We start from the raw sequence: 18440 nt of genomic DNA on the forward strand, positions 1-18440 counted from the left end.
CGTGCGCGCCCCGCAGGTCGGCACCATGCAGGGCAACAAGGGCTTCAACATGGAGAAGCAGAACCACGCGCCGCGCAAGCAGCACCAGCACCAGCAGCACGCGCCGCCCTCCATCCCCGCCAACGGGCAGCAGGCCAACAGCCAGAGTGAGTCCCCGCCGAGCGCGGCCCCGCGGGGCTCTGTGCCCGCACATCGCCTTGCCCCGTGCTCCTCAAATTCGGCCTCGGGGCAAAACTTCCTGCGCCCCTTTCCAAGAGGGAACCTCGGCGAGGGTGGAAGTCTGTTTCTTTTTAAGAGTGTTCTTTAAACTACAAACGTGAGGCGGCCTCCCCCCTTTCCCCCTTTCCCCCTTTCCCTTCCCATAATAGTGAACTTCTCAATGCGGACTCCTTTAAGCGTTAGCGGAACAGATCTGCTGTCTGTACGGATGTGGCTTTGGCAAAAAGGCTGCTCCCAAGCTTCCCTGGTTACTACTTACGGTCAAACTCGTGCACAGCAGAAACGTGAGGTTTTTAGCTTAATTGCTTATACTTCAGTATCCAAAGCACAGGCTGACACCAGTGCCAGCCGTAACACTAGTTTTTGGTGTTTTTCTGCGTTCATTCGTGCTCAGGGTGTGTGGGCCGGAGTTGCCCGGGCCTCGGGATTCAGCGGCAGTGCCTGAGCTGAGGCAGGATGCGCTAATGAGCGCGGAGGCCTTAACTGCTCTAACTTGATAGTTCAGAATTACGGTGCCAGGGCACGGCCATTAACATTTTCATGTGTGTGGGGGAAGGAGGTGCCCTAATGTTTTATGAATTAAGCATTTTTTGTTTGTTTTGAAAAGTCTACGCACGCAATTTTGTTCTTTTAAAGTGATATGTGCATCTTGGCTACATTTTTCAAAAGCTTCCCCTGAGCTAAATACACTTTTTGCTGTTTTTCTTTTGCATGCCTCCTCTGTTTTTATTTATTTATTTTTGCTAGTTTCAGGTTTGACTAGAACTTCCTGTTTTCCACACGCATGCACATACTAGTCTTGTATGAAATTCCAGAATATTTTGTATTAAAATTCTAGGGTATTTTTGTTAGACAACCTGTAACGTAGGCTCTTCATCAGTCATGACAGACTGAAGAATAAGGAGGTTGACTTCTCTATTTCCAGTTAAGTTGGGAATAATGCACAAGAAGTGTGTTGTTTTCTCACCAGGATTGGCTTATAGTGCCTTATGTCTAACATTCCTTTTAATGGACCTTATTAAGGCAAACCAGTGACACTGGTGTAACTCTGCCTTCAGTCTCTCTTAGTATATTTGCAAGCCTTGAAGTTATTGCCCAAATGCTCCTGATAACAGCCTTAAAACTTCACAAGAAAAGCCCTTAGCCTGGGAACTGTTCCTGGGCTAAGCAGATAACTTCATTCTCCCGTGCTCAGTCTGCAATAGATTTATCTGGTCATGTCTCCCCGTGAGCTGCCTTTCCTCTTCAGTATCATACTTGGTAGCCTGAATCAGACCACTCACGTTTGTAGTTTATTTGATACTTGTGGCCACGAGGCATCACTTGAAAAGCTTAATTTAAGCAGGAATTGATCTGCAAAATACTGGGGTCAAATGAGGAATAGAAGAGAAAAAAAAATGGGTTTGAAAGGAACAAAGAAACATAAAATGATGCATTTGCTTTGTGTGGGTGGCTGTCCTGTGTGGGTAGGTTCTGCATGTGTTTGGGGAATGGGGATGTGCTGATAAAGTGATGGTGAAGGCAGAATTGTGTCTGGTGGTTTAGCAGGGCTTCCAAGGTCACGTTGTTGAGGTGAAGGTAATGGGTGAAAAACTTTCGGAGGGAAAGATTAAGAATCCTATAGAATATAAAGAGTCTGGAGGTTTTTGTAGCAAACCATGTTATTTTTCTGGGGTTTTGTCTGTACAGTTGGTTTTGAGTTCTGTATTTTCACCATTCCAGCCTTCTCTTTAGCTTGGAACCCCAGTCTCAAACCCAAATCCTATCCAGTAGGGTACTTGCTAGTTACCTATCTGGGCAAAACATCATATCTTTAGTATGCACTTTTTCAGACCCCTGTTTTCTAGACTCATCCCATTAAAGTAAAAATCTGATTGCTGGCAAAACTGCTGCTTTCCTGTAATTATTCAGGTTGATTTAGCAGAATCCTGTATTGCAGCCACTACTGCCTTTATTGTGGGTCAGTCATCTTGACCAGAGCTCCAAAAGTTGAGTGAAATCTCTCTCATTATTCCAAGCCATTATTCCAAGCTCTCTCATTATTCCAAGCCATGGTGTTAACGAGCATTGGAGTTGGACCACATGCTTTCTTTAAGAAAAATATTGGCCACTTTTGAAGTAAATGCTTTAGTTGCTCTAGAGATGGCTGGAGAGGTTTGAGAAGTGAGTGAATGGGTGGCATTACCTGTGTTATCCTGTGTCTCTGCATTCACTGTGATGTAACCTAATGGAATTTATCCCCCCAACTGTAGAGCAGCTGTGTACCTTATTCCCCTCAGATGAAGGCCTGACTATTGACCTGAAGAATTTCCGGAAACCCGGAGAAAAGACCTTCACCCAAAGAAGCCGCCTGTTTGTGGGGAATCTGCCCCCAGATATTACAGAGGAAGAGATGAGAAAGTTATTTGAGAAGTATGGGAAGGCGGGTGAAGTCTTCATCCACAAGGACAAAGGCTTTGGCTTTATCAGGCTGGTGAGTCACTGTTGCTGCTTTGGGGGTATTTTTGGGTCAGTTATCCTCGCAGTGGGGGGCTACTGCTAATTGGAAGCAGTAGATACTCGGGTATCTTGTCGGCTGTCAATTTGGGGGAATATATGGGATCTGCTTTACAAGCTGTTTGTCTAGAGCCTTTATAAGAAGGAATGTGAATTTGGGTTGCTTACGGCAGAATTTGAGGTTTGTGTAAAAGTCATTCTGACATCAGCTGGTAGAAAACAGAAGGAAGATGTGGACTTGATACTGTTGCAGAGAGGACAGACTCCTGCTTTCAGGAGGGGTGTGAGGATGAGATTTGCATGGGTGTAGATCATCATGAAGTGCTGCATTGAAGTACAGTGGTCACACTGGAGCTTGAGTAGGTAGAAACCAATGCAGAGTGAGGTCCTCAACTTCACTCGTTCATATACTGCCTTTCTGAGACCTCTAAAGTGAATGGATGGAGCATGAGGTGCCTCGCTGCGGCATAGCTGCTTGGCAGAAACTTAAATGTGTGGAAAGGTAGGAAACTGGGAAGAGGTGTGGGAACATCTTTCAGAAGCTCTTATATAATGATCATTTCCTTTTACAGTTACCAGCTAGTAATTGAATCTTGAAGGAGAGAGGAGAAGAGAGGGGAAAAAAAAAAAAAAAAAAGGCAGCTTTGTGGCCCTAAGTTAATTGTGTTTGATAGATAATGATTGGTTAATTGCTTGTGCAGTCAGCACTGACTTTTGGATTGAGCTTATGTCTGGTATGGTTTTCTTTCCCCCAAGCTCTGTACGTGTCTATTCAGCTAGAGTCATTGATAATAGAGAATAGCAACGTTTTGTCAGGGCATTTTTTACCCTGCTGTGGGAGGATTATTTGCTCCTCTCTGAAGTACTTGTTCAGGGGAAACAGGCGTTTGACTGTTGTGTCTGTGACCGGCTAATTCCATCCCACATTGAGAGTCTTAATGATAACTTTTTTTTTTTAATCTTCAGGAAACTCGCACTCTGGCAGAGATTGCAAAGGTGGAACTAGACAACATGCCTCTCCGTGGGAAGCAGCTAAGAGTGCGCTTCGCTTGCCACAGCGCGTCGCTGACGGTCAGGAACCTGCCGCAGTTTGTGTCCAATGAGCTCCTGGAGGAAGCCTTCTCTGTGTTTGGCCAGGTGGAAAGGGCTGTGGTTATTGTGGATGACAGAGGACGATCCTCTGGGAAAGGCATTGTGGAGTTCTCAGGGAAGCCGGCTGCTAGGAAAGCCCTGGATAGATGTAGCGATGGGTCCTTCCTGCTAACTACGTAAGTGTGGAGGGGGACAAGTGCTCTTCTGGCATGTGTGCAGTTTGAGGGGTGGCACTGGCTTGTAAGCAACACTTCTTAATGCCAGAGTGGGGCCTGTGAGACATGGGACAGGACGTGGTTGGTGCTTTTCCCCAAGGAGAGTTTTGCTGGTCCTGTGTTTGGACAAAAGTTTGTGCTGAAACTCAAGGCTGAAAACTTTATTCTGGGAGGCTGCTCGTGGAGTAAGTGCATAAAACTGTCCACTAAGCTCCTTGTTGATAAAACCTGCTTGCAGCAGTTAAAGCAGCTTTCAAGAAGCAGGAACTATGTCAGAGACCATCCTTATTGTGTGGAAATAAAGCTAGTTGGTAATGGTGTATGCTGGATCACTTCAGAGCTGAGGCTTGGAATGAGATGCACTCAGCAGAGTGCCTTGCTGAGGTGGAATGGGGATCCATTGCCCTTGGTGGCATGGGATGCTTCCAAGAAGCTATTCCCATGGACTGACTTGGTTTGGGTTTTGACAGCAATAAACTGTTTTTGTTGTCCTTGAATATCACAAGGAGCAAAACAGACTATTGGGAGAGTACTTAAATGTGCTTAAGTAAATGAGTAATTCTAGAATATGTTCTGTACAGCATGGCTTGTTGCTTTAACAGTTCATGGGGATGCTCTTTTAATCTTTAGGGGAAAAAAATGCGTTTTGTGTATGTGGCCATAAATTTTAATAACGGAAAGGGAAATTGTAGCTTTATTGTTAACTTCTGAAGTAACTTGGAATCTTTGTGCCTTCTTACTTCCCACCTTTTCCCCCGGGGCTGCCTGTGACAGCAGTACACAAGTGCATTCCGTTTCCAGGAGCAGCTCAGTTTGTTTGTCATTTCTTGTTCTTTCCTGAGACTCCTTGGGAATAGCCATCATTGTGCTTGGTGCTCTGCAGTAACATTGCTTCGGGGGAACTTCAGGGCTTTCTTAGATTGTTGGGAATATTAAGGCTGAGCATATTCGAACTGATTCAGAGGTGTATTTCTTGAAAGGAACAGGAAAACAAATTTTTAAATGTCACCACGCAGCACTAAGCACTGCTGATACACAACTTAGAGTGGCTTGGAGGGGACACTTGCTCTTGTTCTAGCTGTCAGCACATTAGTTTCTGATTATAGAAGGGAGCTAAACCAGGATGTTGATCACTTTTATTTAAGGTTTTCTTCCAGTTAAAGTTGTTCTGTTTGGCCTAGTTAATGATGGTAACAGCCAGGTAATCTAAACTCATTGAAATTGTTGCACCTTGGAAAGCAAGACCGTTTTCAATGGGGCATGTCTAGTTAAAAAAAAAAAAAAACTATGTTGTGGAGTTGCAGCTGAGGACCAATTTAGCCTCCCATATCTTGTGTTCTTGCTGGAGTCCAGGCACTGCTCACGCTTTGGAAAAGCCCAAGAGGCACCTACAGAGCCTGCGTTACTGCTGTTGGGCTGTAGTGGCCTCTCTCACCCAGCACGCGTGGGTTGTAGCTGTGATCCTCCAGCAAGGAGCACTGCAGCTGGGACTCACCCCGAGCATTTGTGAAAAGACAGGCAAAGGTTGTGCAGCACGTAGTGATGGGCCATGTAGCAAGGGAGGAATGGGGGAAAACACAGGGCCTTGGGTCCAACAGACCTTGCGCCAAGTAGATCCTATAAGGAATGTCAGCTTTCAGTTAAGCTGTTATTTTGAATCAGTAACTGGAGGTATTCTTCTTTCACTGCAGTTTGTTTTGGAAGTTCAGCTCCTGTTCCAAGGGAAAAAACAAGGGGGAGGTTTGTTTGATTCAGACCCCTGGTTACCTTGAACCTTTTCGAGCAGTGCTAAGGCAGTATTTCATAGAGCCTGGCAAAACTGCACATGCTTTGTGCACAGCAAGCTTATTCCTGACTTATTCTAAAAGCATCTCACTTTTTCTTTCTAGGTTTCCTCGGCCTGTGACTGTGGAGCCCATGGATCAGTATGATGATGAAGAGGGACTACCGGAGAAACTGGTCATCAAAAACCAGCAGTATCACAAGTATGTGCTTACTGAGAGAAGGGAGATGAGACTGACTGTGGCCTAGGACACTGACTGGTGGCCTAGTCATTAGGAACGTGGCTCACTGGTTTTACCAAAAGGTCCGCCTTTTCTGTAGTTGTGCCCTGACTCTGGAAAGGGAATAGCACGCTCTGCTCTCTCCCTATAGTTAGCTGGAAGAAAGCAGAGCTTGTGGATATTTGTTTTGCTTAGCTGGCTGGATAAGCTTAGCAGCATTCACATATTTGTGCTAAGTGTTTTTATGCTTCCACTGCTGGAATAAAAATTGGTATTAAAATCTAAGATAACTGTGCAAGGGGAAGACACGTGAAAGATTGGGACAATCACTTGCTCTAAGTCTCATGAGAGTCTGTGAAGCAAAGGGGCTTGAACCCGCAGTGAAAGTAGAAGGAATTATGTGGGTAGCATTAAGAGATTGTAGAGCTATCGAGGTATGAAGCTGTGGTCTTGGAAGGCTTCTCAGTTTAAGTAGGTATCATGTGATCACAGTAGTGGGAATTACTAAGCCATGTGATCCCCTGAATTTTTCCGAGTAAGGAAAATGGGTGCTGCAGGAGCAGGGAAGCTACCTTGGGAAAGGTGGGATGTACCAGGTGTAGCAGAGACTGCAGAAATGAGGGAAATAAGCATGCGTGTTTGGCAGGTCTGTTCCTGGGGTGGATCTCTAATGGAAATAAGATCTGCAGCAGGAGCAAAGGCCATTCCTTGGGGAATGTTCCTAAATGTCTCTCATGCAGTAGCTTTTGGTGCCTTGTGAAAGCATTGTAATTGCTTAGTATGGAGGAGGACAGGGCACAGTTTTCATGCATAGTCCTGCAATAGAAAGGTCTGTGGTAAGAAGAGAGGATGACTAGGGTCCTACCTACATTTCTGCTTTCAGTAAGTGTGCTTTTGTTTTTGTTTTTCCCTGGGGCCATCTTAGGCATGGCTTCCGTGAGAAACCAGAGGACAAAGCAGCTTGTTGTCTGTTACAGAGAAAAATCCATTCCTTTCTGTTGAAAGGACCTGCTGTTTATTTACTACATCCTGTACTTTTCCTAATCCCTCCTTGCTCCACTGAAGCATTCACGAGCCCTGCCTTGTCTGACAGGGAGCGTGAGCAACCTCCTCGATTCGCACAGCCGGGCAGCTTTGAGTATGAATATGCCATGCGCTGGAAGGCTCTAATAGAAATGGAGAAGCAGCAGCAAGAGCAGGTAGACCGGAACATCAAGGAGGCTCGAGAGAAGCTGGAAATGGAGATGGAAGCAGCTCGTCATGAGCACCAAGTTATGCTCATGAGGCAAGGTACCGTTAAACAGCAGTGTGATACAAGCCCAAGGCCCCTGCTGGGTTAAGGGTTGTGGAGCTTTGTAGACAGCCTGGTGCTTGCTGAGGATGGACTGTGACAGAGCTGCCTGTTCTCTAACCAAGCATCACAGGGGCAAATGAGTGTAGAGATGTTACTGCACTGATGGCAGCTCCATTACCACTTTCTTTTCTGGGGTACCATTTTGGTTTGGAAATGGATGAGAGCTGTTGGAGAAGAGAGAATTTTGATTGTTTTGTTGTTGTTTTTGCTTTCATCTTTGCAGATTTAATGAGACGCCAGGAAGAACTGAGGAGAATGGAGGAATTACATAACCAGGAAGTACAAAAACGTAAACAATTGGAACTCAGGTAAGGGGGCAGGTTCTGAAATTCTCTGAACCTGTGAGATTCTGGAACTGAAGCACATACTTATTTGGGGTGACAATTTAATTACTACCTAAAGAGGACTTGTTACTTCAGACTTTTGGGAGGTTTTGTGTGTGTGTGTGTGATAGGGAGAGTGTACAGTTGGTTTAAGATACAGAGGTAGTTTCTTCCACTGGTGATGGACATTGAGTAGCATTTTTTGATTTATAATTTGGTGCTTCAGTTTAGCCTTTTGGCTGAGGGACATAAGATGATTAAAACGTACAGCAGCTCAGTGACTTCAGTGCTGCAGGTTGGGAAACCCCACTCTAGACATGTCCTCTCAATGAAGAGGTCTCTTGCCGTTCTTGCTTTTCCTTATCTAATGTGAGAAACTCCAACCTGCTTGAATATATAGAAGGAACTTGACAGTTATCTGTGGCTTGTGTCTGTTATTTTACACGGAGTCAGGATGTGTTTGGGAGTGGCTGTGCACGTGGGTGTGCTCTGGTAACGGTTTTCTAATGAACTGCTTCAAACAGAGAGCAAGCCTGTGAGGCAGATGATTAACCCGCGCTGGACTGAGTAACTTTGGACTCTTTTGCAGGCAAGAGGAGGAACGCAGGCGTCGGGAGGAGGAAATGAGAAGGCAGCAAGAAGAGATGATGAGACGCCAGCAGGAAGGCTTTAAAGGGAATTTTCCGGATGCGGTACGAGTATTCTTGCTTTCCTATTACATCTTGACATTTGCATTAGTATTTTGCCCTTCCATAGCACCCTGTGGATGCTTATCTTGGTTGGGACACTCTGCGTAGTCAGTGCATTCTGTCCTAAATCTAAAGATGGTTTATGGGAAATATAAATACCCCTGTTACTGGATTATTGGATTGCTTATATCCCAGTGCTGTTCATGTACAGCTTCTGGTAGTCCTCTTGTTCAGAGGAATACATAGAAACTAATTTTATTCTAAGAGCAGTAATTAAATGTACTTTTCTGAACTCCTGCTGCAGAGTCCTGTATGGACAAATGTTTAGCTATATCCCCAGCCTGCCATCTTTCTTCATTCTGCTTAGATGAAAGTACCACAACTCGAGGCAGTGCTGCAGGCAGGATATTTTGGTTGTACTTAAAAGTCAGCATTTATTTGGAATGTAAAATGCATTGCATGGTAGTCTGCTTTTTAGTAGCAGGAGCTCTAGTTCTATACTGATCTGTGTTAAAAATCATTTCCAATCCCAACAGCTTGTCAGTGTGACAGCAGCCCTCATGCTGTGGAGGTGGTGTGACAGCATCAGTGCAGTGGGGTGCCAAGGGTTTATGCCTACTAATGTAAAATCAGCCCCTAAACAAAATAACTAAATATGTGTGGAGCCAAAGAGCAAAACTATGGAACTGACCTAAACATGTGATTATTGCTTTGCCTAGTAGAGAGTTCCCTGAATAATAATACCTTCGTAATGATAAATAGTGGTAAAATAGATGTTTTCCAGCAGAAAATGAGGCAGAACGCCTGGCTTTGCCTATGGTGTGTGCCCTGTGCTCAAATGATAGGGGAAAAATACACTAACTGGAATTTTAATGTAAGCGACCTAGCCCTGTGTATTCATTATATAAGCCTGCATTCCTTTCATCATGAAAAGCTTCTTAGCTATGCTGAGGAAGTAGCAAAACTAATTCTTCCTAATGCATTACTGCTGCTCAGCAGATCTTTCCATCCGGACATTAAATATCTCCTTTATGCTGCTGCTGTGGTAAATTCTGCACACGCAGCTTTGCTCCTGGATTTTGTGCCATGCTTGGGCAAAGCAGCCTTGTAGAAAGAGACTTTAAAAAGACCTGTTTATTCAGTAGTTAGCAGTGGAAGGTAGCCCAAGTCTTTTGAAATTTACTCTAGAAATGACTCCAATCAAGTTTTCAGTAATAAATCTGCCAAATTGATAGAATTTATAGAATTGTAATGAAGAATACCTTGAATTTATCATTCGAAATGAATGATCTCCATTTTTTTCAGAGAGAGCCACCAGACATGCGAATGGGGCAGATGGGTATGGGAGGTAAGTTTTCTGTGGCCGTCTTTCCTTTACATGTTCATTTTCTTCTCTGAATTTTTAAATAATATACATTTAAATAATATATATATTAAAATATATATTTACACACACAGAGTCTATTTTATTGGCTTATTATTTAGAAACTCCAATTTCTCCCAGTGCACTGACAGGAAACATTCCTATGGCAAACATACCAACAGTCGGGCTGGAGGTAATACTGTACATCCAGGGAGGACTGTTCAGTGGGCAGGAAACGTAGCTGGACTTGCTGTCGGAGCCATGACATGATTAAGGTTCCCATAGAAGCTTGTACTGGTACAAACTAGTACAACATGTAATGATAGACCTTGAGCCCAGGAATCTCGATTACTTTTTTTTCCCATATTTTGACTATGTGACCTAGAGTTTTAGGTCACGTGGACAAGAACCAGTGGAAAAGTAGGGGTTTGGTGGTTAGTGACCTGGACTGCAAGAGCGGTTTGTCTTGCCCTAATAGTGCAAAAGCAGCTGATAGATCAGGGTTCTGTCCCTGGGTGGAACAGTGCAGGGAGGTGTTTGTGTGGTGTTTGGTGGCTCTGCAGCAGTAAATGGGTACTCGCTTCCTCCCTGTGTCTGCCAGGAATATTCTCCAGATTTCTTTTGCAGGAGCCATTGGCATGAACAATAGAGGAGCCATGGGTGGTACCAACGTGCCCGCCGCCCCCCCTCCTGCAGCGGGGCCTGGAGCTATGATACCTGATGGAGCTATGGGAATGGTAACGTATCTGCATCTGCGCTTGGTGCACACACTCTTAAACGTAGCATGGGTTGCCTCCACTGTTGGGAGCTGTGCTGCTGAAGTCAGAGGTGTTTATTTGATCTTCAGCTCTTCTCAAATATTAGCAATCAATCTTCCCTTGATATGTGTTACTAATTTTGAGGAAAATGAGCCAAGCCTAATGCTTTGCTTCAAAAATAGCTCCTGCCAAAATACTGACTGGAAAGGTCCTAGCGTTAACATATGGTTGCTAAAAAAGCACATTGGGCAACTCGTTTGAGTTGGAGTGCTTGGAGACAGAGGTTCTTGCGACCAGAATGTCCATGACCAAAGAAGGATTCCTTTCTTGGTCATAAAGAGCAGTTTTATTTGTGTGCTGATTTTTATACCAATGGGTAGGCACAGTGGGATGGCCAGTGTTGAGAAAATAGAGGCTGCAGAGAGAAATTGAAGGGAAAGCTGAAGAATGAACGCAAAGGCTGAGGAGCTGAGCTTAATAACAAGGAAACAGTGGAGCACCAGGCTTGTATCACAGGCTTGTTTTGGAATCAGTGTTGGGATGCGAAGCGGTTTTGGTGGCACTGGGAAGTTCCCCTTTGCAGCAGTGCTCTGCTTGGGCGCTCCAGAGACCTCGCAAGCCGTGTTCCCAGCGCCGCCTCCCCGCTTACCAGGGGAAAGGCACTGCCTGAAACCCTTATTTTGCCTGTAGACTTCAGTCTTATCACTCTTTGGGCTCGGGGTTATCTTTGTTGGGGGCGGGGGTTCCTAGCAAGGTCATTCGGGGCTGTGCAACGCTGGTAGCATCCAAATGGACTTAAATGGCTCCTAACCGTGCGCTTTCCCTTCTCCCTCCGCCTTCTCTGCTCTTGGGCAGACTCCCCCGCCGCCCGCAGATCGCTTTGGCCAGGGCGGCACCATGGAAGGACTGGGAGCTATGGGAGGAAACCCGCCTGCCTTCAACAGAGGGAACCCGGGCGGCGACTTCGGCCCTAACAAGCGTCGCCGATACTAACAGGATTCGGCTCCCCCCTGCACACACCCCAAAGAGGAAAGGAATCTCAGCGGGCCGGATAGGGTTCTACTCAGGGGGTGGATGTTGGAAATAGGTAGTTAGGGGCCTGCTTTGGTAAAGCCACTCTAGGACAAGGGGAGTGCAGTCTGACTGGTAAAGGTTTTAGGAAATTTCATGTGGTGCATTCCTATAATTTCAATGTGAAGATGGATTCTGGAAGGCTGCCGTGGTTGTTCAGTAACGGTAAGATCTGGCAAGGCCCTTCAGGCCTTGGCCGTTCCAGGTTTCCTGTTGGCAGCCGGAGTCCTGAGACTAAACTAGTTACCATTGGAGTATGTCTTGGCATATTTTTTTTATTATTATTTTTTAGTGTAGTGAACCTTGCTTTAAGCACAGGCAAGTCTCTGGAGAACTAGGGCAGCATCTGGGTACTTTGCAGTTCCCACGACTCTGTAAATTTATATAGCTCCAAATGATTCATCATGTAGTAAATTGGGGAGATTTTTATGTTCTTTTCTTTCTTTTCTTTCCTCCTAACCTGTAGTTATTCTTTTTCTCTGGACCATCTGTTTCTTTAAAGTAGTTGACCGTCATGTGCAGCCAGAATGGCTGGAAGGCTCTTGTTTGGATGGATTTTTTGATAACGTGTTGTATCGCTGTTTATTTTTACTGGTAGTAAAGTACAATCTATTGGACAAAGATACTGTATCTCATGCTGAAGATTTAACTGAAACCAATGTTTGTATAATCTTAACCTTGCCTGTCTTTTGTGTAGAAGTACTACAAGATTTTTTCATTTAGTGTAAACTGTTTGAACACAAGCTGTAATTGTCCCACTAACAAGTTTGAGTTTGTCTGAGGAATGTTACAGGAATGCATTATTAAAGTGGATTTTAAGCCTTTTTTATCTGGTGTGCTGTCTATTCTGTTTCTGGGGGAAAAAAATAGGTACATACAGCTTGAAATAAATGGGGCTTCAGCTTGTGGAGCAAAGGTGGTTTCAGCACAACCATGTGAAGAGTGTATTTAACCCTGGAGCTTTCTCCAACAATTCTCCTTGGCACAGAGGGAGTTTGATTTGTGTTTTGGAAGGATGCCTTCAACCCTGGCATTTCGGAATAAACTGAGGGAGCTCCTCATGGAGCAGAGGCTGCTTGTGCAGAAAGGTCTAAGGGAAGGGAGCTGTGTCCTCCCGAGCTCATCCCGGCGCTCACATCCACTGAAGTGCTTTGCTGTTGGTCTGGCTGCCGGCAGCGCTTGGATCACGTTGCAGCTCCCCTGTCTATAGTTTTGAGCAGCAATTCACAAATACGGCACTGTCTGATACTGTCCAAGACGCGGATTCTGCACAGGCATCTTGCTCATGTGCTGCAGTGCAGCCAATCTGCAGAGAAGCCTGCCTGGCTTTGGAGGTTGCTGCCTGGTACAGAGTGATAAAGTGTTTTGACTATCATTGCTGTCTGCTGTCATGTTTGATCAACCTCTTTATTATGAACCGATACTGCACGAGTGCGTTTTAGAGCAAGGACTGATGATCTATCTGCTTCTTACCCACTTGCTCTTAGATTTAAACCCGGGTCGTTTCTAGGCTTCAAAGTCACGTAGTGCTTGTGTGCAGCTTCCTCTAGAGCAGCAGTGATTGCATTTGCCAGAACCAGAGCAACTCCGCAGACTCCATCTGCCACCTAGATAATTTTGTGACATCGAAGGTGTAGATAAATTTCCCATTTTTTATCTTTTATTTTCATTCTGACATGCTGCTGTTTGCTAGAAGCTGCGTTGATCAGAAGGCTGCACTGGAAGAACATAAGCTGCTGCTTTTCCATGGGGCTCCCCTTGGGTGTTTCGTGTGGCCCTGCTGGGAAGGGTGACGGTGCTGGGTGGAGGGGAGCACAACGTCATGGAACGGGGGTCCCTTCCCGGCCCCCCGGGGGCGGCCGCGTCTCGGGGCTGCCCGGGAGGCGGGCGCAGAAACCCGAGCTCTTCTTGGCACCGCGAGGGCAACAGCTGCAGCGCTGCCGGGAGGCCGAGCGGGGTGAAACCCTAGAGCTCCACGCAGCAAATTCCCCGGCACCGGCTCCGCCTGCTGCACGTGGCCCCCAGCCCCGGCTCTGCAAGCTGGGGGCACCTTTCCAGCCACCCGCTCCCAGCATTTATTGTGTTTCTGAGGCGTTTTCCAAGTGACTTGTGCTTCTGCTAGGCATTCCCAGCGTTGCCGTGTCCCAGGGGTCCTTCCCTGTCCTTCGCCTCTGCCTCCCTGCAATTCAAAAGGCTGCACTGGGGGAAGGGGATGGGGATAGGGGCCATGGTGCCTCTCTGCTCCATCCAGGGGCTGCCAGGTCTCTTCCTAACCACTCACCTCCACATTCCTGCCCAAACCGCCCCAGGCCCTGCAGAACCGCACTGAGGGAAAGTTAAAACCTTGGCTTTTCACGTGTCTTTATATGCCCGTGCGCTTATTCTTGCTCCTTAACGCTCGATAACTACGTGGCGAGCGCGTGGGGAGCCTGCAGCGAGCGGGGCCGGTCCCGGAGGGGCTCCTGCGGGATGCAGCGCGGCGGTGCCGGAATGCCTGCGGAGATAGCGGCGCCCGCCGAGATAGCGGGGCCGGCGGGCGCGCGGGACTCGCATGCCCATCTTTGGGCTGCTCTCCGATTACCACCCACGCCCTGGGCGGCCGCCAAGCAGCGCGGCCCCCGGCCCGGCCCCGCGCGCAGCCCGCGGGAGCCGCGGCCATGGAGCTGCTCTGCTACAACACGGGCTGCGGGCAGCGCTTCGACCCCGCGCGCAACTCGCCGGGTAGGAGCCGGAGCCGGCGGCGGCTGCGGTGGCTTGGGCGCCTGCTGAGCGGCTCCACGCGGTTCCTCTCTCCCGCACAGATTCCTGCGTGTTTCACCCGGGCGTCCCCATCTTCCACGACGCCCTGAAGGTGAGCGGGGCCCGGAGCGCCGGGGGGGACCTGTGCTCCCTCACCGCTCACCTCGTGTCCTGTCCTGCTGCTCAGGGATGGTCGTGCTGCAAGAAACGCACCACGGACTTCTCCGAGTTCCTCGCCATAAAGGTGAGTGACTGGTGCCGGTTGCTCCGCGGGCCCCGGCTGTCCCTGCTGGGGGCCAATCCCCCATTCCCGGGGCGTTGTGGGGTGGATGCGGTGCCCAAAGCGCCGGCCACACTCTGAGCTCTAACCAGCCCCTCGGAGGGCAGGAGGAGGCCAGAGGCCGCTGGAGATGGTGGAGACTCCTGCTGCCCTTGAGCTGCTTAAGGACATCCGAGCTGGGGCCTTTTCCCACCGCTCAGGCTGCTTTGGCTCCTGGGGCTCTGTGCAGAGCCCCTGCCCTGGTGTGGGGACAGAGACCGGGGAGCCTCCAGGCTGTGGAAACCCATGGGGTTTGGGAGCAACCTCCGGGCTAGAGAGGGCCAAGCTGGGGCTGTGGGTGCTCCGCAGGGCTGCACGAAGGGGTATCACAGCAAGGAGAAGCCCCCTCAGCCGTTGAGCCGGGAGGAGACCTCAGAGAAGCCGAAGGCTGAGCCGGCTGCAGAGCTCATTGTCCAAGGACCAGCGTCAGCGGAGCGGAGGCAGCGGGAAAGGCCAAGGTGAGGCCGGGAGCGTCGGTGCCGGCGCCGCGGGGGCTCCGCGGGAAGAGCCCTCGGACGCGGCCGCTGCTCTTTTCCAGCTCCGACGAACCCAGGCAGCTGCTGCCCATTAAAGCATCCAGGTCTCTGCAGCAGGCGCTGGAGAAGCTGGAGCTGCGTGCGCAGGAGAGGGACGGCGAGGGCAGCGGCGCAGGTACGAGGGGCGCCGGGGCGGCCGCCGGGCACCGCGGGGCCGGGGGCCGCGGTGACGCCCGCGCTGTCCCCGCAGGGGAGGCTGCTGCCCAGGTGAGAGCTGGCACCGCCTGCAAGAACGCGGCCTGCAAGGCGGTGAGTCTGCAGCTCGGCGCACGGGAAAGCAGCTGCTATGGATGCTGCACGTGCAGCCTCTGCTCTCGCAGCTTCCCGGCCCCTCCGGGAGGCTTCCCAAGTCCCACCTTTGTGTTACGTCCGCTTTTGCCACATTAATTGCTTGCAATGGAACAAAACGTGTGTTCAGGACCTGCGTTTGGGCTCAAAGGAATAATTCCAGGCGGCTTTCAATCAAGTGCAGCACAGCCCCCTTTCCACCGTGCACCGTGCGGGGCTGCCTGCCCGCCCCGAGCCCAAGGAGAGGCTGAGGGAACCGCAGGGCGACGGCAGCCCAGGGCAGCGAGGGGCAGTCGAGGGCACGAGGCTGCAGGGCAGGGGAAGGAGCCCAGCAACCCCAGGGCGTTTCTGCACCGTGCAAACCCCCCGCACGCTGTGCAAGCCCCGCGAGGCGCCAGGACTTCCCGGCAGTGCCAGGGGGCCGGGATGCAGCCGAGCCGCTCGGCTCCTTGTCCCGCAGATCTACCAGGGGCCGGACAGCGACGCAGACACTTGCACTTTCCACCCGGGAGTCCCCGTCTTCCATGAGGGGTAAGAAACGCTCCTTTCCTGGGAGCAAATCCCGGGGTTTCGCAGAGCTCCAAACCTGACCACGTGCCCCCTCCCGCAGGATGAAGTACTGGAGCTGCTGCGCGGTGAAATCCACGGATTTTGGGGCCTTCCTGGAGCAGCCAGGCTGCAGCAGCGGGCGGCACTGCTGGGAGCAGAAGCGGGTAAGGGGCTGTGGGGCATGTGCAAGGCGAGGGGCAGGAGGAGAGCAAGGGGTGACAGGCGGGGGGTCACGGTCCCCAGTGCCGCTGCTGCGGGATGCCCGGAGCAGTCGCCACGGAGCTTGGGAGAGATTTTAAATGGGAATAGAAGGCAGATGGAAAGGAGGCTGTGCCCATAGGGCACGAGATGAGGTTTCCTGAGCACGCAGAGCCCCTGGGCTCAGCGGGATGATGTGGGGACGACCCTCCACGTCCCGCGGGGCGGCTGGCAGGGCCTCCCCTGCACCTCCCCGCTCCGGCGTCGCTCCAGCGTCGCTCCCGCTGCTCGGCAGGACAGGAAGGCCGCGTCCTGCCGCCACGACTGGCACCAGACCGGCAGCCACGTGGTGCTCACCGTCTACGCCAGGAACCCGCTGCCAGCCCTCAGCACCGTCAAAGCCAACCGCACCGTGGTGAGGGGCCCGGGAGCGACCGGCAGCGCTTTGGGGCGTCCCTTTTGGGCACCGTGGCCACGCGCAGCCCTTGCGGTGCCGCTGAGCCCGGGTCCTGCGGGCTCTCTTGCAGCTCGAGGTTCACGTCGTCTTCGAGGGCGATAAGGTCTTCCAGGCAGAACTGGAGCTCTGGGGGGTAAGAGCCGTCGCTTTGAGTCCCCTCTTGCAGCGGCCGGTGGGTGATGGGCTGGGAGGGGTGGGTGAGTCTGGGACACTTGCAGCCCCGATACGGGCCCTGGGAGACAACGTCACTGCTGGTCAGGTCACCAGTCTCGGGCTTTTTTGCCGCTGCTCAACCTCCGTGTGCTCCTCCCTGGGACTTTCATTACATTAGCACATGGAAATGATGTGACCCGCGGCACTCGGCCTGTCCCAGCGCACAGGCTGCTGTTTTTGTGGAGGGAATGGTGATTTCCTAGTTCCCTCCTTGGCCTTTTCCACCGCTGGCTCCCAACGCCCCACAGGGTGCAGGGCTCCCTCCTTGTCACCTCCACTAAAACAGATGCTGATGTAGAGACCTTGGGCAGCCCCCAATGGCCTCGTCTTGTCCCCACCCTCCGCCCCGCGGTCCTGCAGCCCCGTGGGGAGGCAGCCCGGCCCCCAGCGCCCCGTCCTCCCGCCAGGTGATCGACACGGGCAAGAGCTTCGTGAGCATGGTGCCCACCAAGGTGGAGGTGACGCTGAGCAAGGCGAGCGCCGGGCGCTGGGCCGCGCTGCAGCTGCCGCCGGGCAGCCCGCGCGCCCGCGGGGACCGCGCGGACCGGGACCCTGCCCCGGCGCCGGAGCCCCGCGGAGCCCTGGACGACGACTCGGACGACGGCCTGAGCTGGTCGGAGGATGAGGATGAGGACGAGGAGATGGGGAGGGCGTCGCTGAGTGCCTGATGCCCCCGTTGCAACACGCCGGCGCCGCGGCAGCGCCCACGGCCACCGGTGTCCCGCCGGGCACCGCGCGCGGCCCAGAGGGCAGCAGCAGAACCCCCATGCGGAGGTGACAGCCCCGCGTCCCCGTGCGGGGGTGACAGCCTCGTGTCCCCCGTGTGGAGGTGACAACCCCGTGTCCCCCCGTGTGGAGGTGACAACCCCGTGTCCCCCCGTGTGGAGGTGACGGCCCCACGTCCCCCCGTGTGGAGGTGATGGCCCCGTGTCCCCCCGTGCGGGGGTGACAGCCCTGTGTCCTCGTGCGGGGGTGACAGCCCCGTCCCCCTGTGTGGAGGTGATGGCCCCGTCCCCACGTGTGGAGGTGACGACCCCGCGTCCCCGTGCGGGGGTGATGGTCCTGCGTCCCCCCGTGCGGGGGTGACAGCCTCATGTCCCCCGTGTGGAGGTGACGGCCCCGCGTCCCCGTGCGGGGGTGATGGTCCTGCGTCCCCCCGTGCAGGGGTGACAGCCTCGTGTCCCCCATGCGGAGGTGACGGCCCCACGTCCCCCCGTGTGGAGGTGACGGCCCCGTGTCCCCCGTGTGGAGGTGACAACCCCGCGTCCCCCTGTGCGGGGGTGACAGCCTCGTGTCCCCCGTGCGGAGGTGACGGCCCCGTGTCCCCCCGGGTGCGGGGGTTTTGCTGACCCGCTGGCCAGGCGGTTGTGCTGCTGCCTGCGGCGCTGCCGGGGGCTCCGCTGTCTCCTTTATCAAAACCCTCGCCAGAGCCAGGTCGGCCCAGCGTTCATAACGGCGGGAACGGGCGCGAGGCGCCGCGGCGGGGCAGCGCGCGGGGGGTTGCCGTGCACCCGCGCTGCCGAGCGCAAAGCGCCGCGCGCCGTTTGCCGCCTGCGCG

At 51.7% G+C, this 18440-nt stretch overlaps 2 protein-coding genes across 2 annotated transcripts; both read left to right on the plus strand.

Moving 5' to 3' along the window:
* Nucleotides 1-13: 13 nt before the first annotated feature.
* NONO (non-POU domain containing octamer binding) lies at nt 14-12361 on the plus strand. The gene is made up of 10 exons (XM_026040904.1): nt 14-146; nt 2472-2692; nt 3682-3983; nt 5912-6007; nt 7119-7315; nt 7603-7687; nt 8292-8394; nt 9697-9739; nt 10382-10491; nt 11368-12361. Exons 1-10 carry the CDS (start codon nt 26-28, stop codon nt 11503-11505), a joined length of 1416 nt encoding a protein of 471 aa, XP_025896689.1. The 5' UTR covers nt 14-25; the 3' UTR covers nt 11506-12361.
* Nucleotides 12362-14240: 1879 nt separating this feature from the next.
* Nucleotides 14241-17581, plus strand: ITGB1BP2 (integrin subunit beta 1 binding protein 2). Its single transcript, XM_026040929.1, has 11 exons — nt 14241-14304; nt 14385-14434; nt 14510-14566; nt 14951-15099; nt 15180-15288; nt 15385-15426; nt 15926-15996; nt 16076-16178; nt 16517-16627; nt 16740-16802; nt 17290-17581. The coding sequence occupies exons 1-11, from the start codon at nt 14241-14243 to the stop codon at nt 17548-17550; spliced, it is 1080 nt and encodes a 359-aa protein (XP_025896714.1). The 3' UTR covers nt 17551-17581.
* The last annotated feature ends 859 nt before the right edge of the window (nt 17582-18440 follow it).

The sequence above is a fragment of the Nothoprocta perdicaria genome, unplaced genomic scaffold (genome assembly GCF_003342845.1).
Source record: "Nothoprocta perdicaria isolate Ctin4 unplaced genomic scaffold, notPer1 scaffold_270, whole genome shotgun sequence".
In the NCBI taxonomy this organism is placed as follows: Eukaryota; Metazoa; Chordata; class Aves; order Tinamiformes; family Tinamidae; genus Nothoprocta; species Nothoprocta perdicaria.

What these genes read in the sequence shown, in the direction of transcription:
- NONO (XM_026040904.1), top strand. Translation starts at nt 26, where the DNA reads ATGCAGGGCAACAAGGGCTTCAACATGGAGAAGCAGAACCACGCGCCG. An exon ending in GCAGCAGGCCAACAGCCAGA is followed by an intron (nt 147 to 2,471) that starts GTGAGTCCCCGC and finishes CCCCAACTGTAG; the next exon opens with AGCAGCTGTGTACCTTATTC. An exon ending in GGGTCCTTCCTGCTAACTAC is followed by an intron (nt 3,984 to 5,911) that starts GTAAGTGTGGAG and finishes TTTTCTTTCTAG; the next exon opens with GTTTCCTCGGCCTGTGACTG.
- ITGB1BP2 (XM_026040929.1), top strand. Translation starts at nt 14,241, where the DNA reads ATGGAGCTGCTCTGCTACAACACGGGCTGCGGGCAGCGCTTCGACCCC. An exon ending in CCCCGCGCGCAACTCGCCGG is followed by an intron (nt 14,305 to 14,384) that starts GTAGGAGCCGGA and finishes TCTCCCGCACAG; the next exon opens with ATTCCTGCGTGTTTCACCCG. An exon ending in AGAACGCGGCCTGCAAGGCG is followed by an intron (nt 15,427 to 15,925) that starts GTGAGTCTGCAG and finishes CTTGTCCCGCAG; the next exon opens with ATCTACCAGGGGCCGGACAG.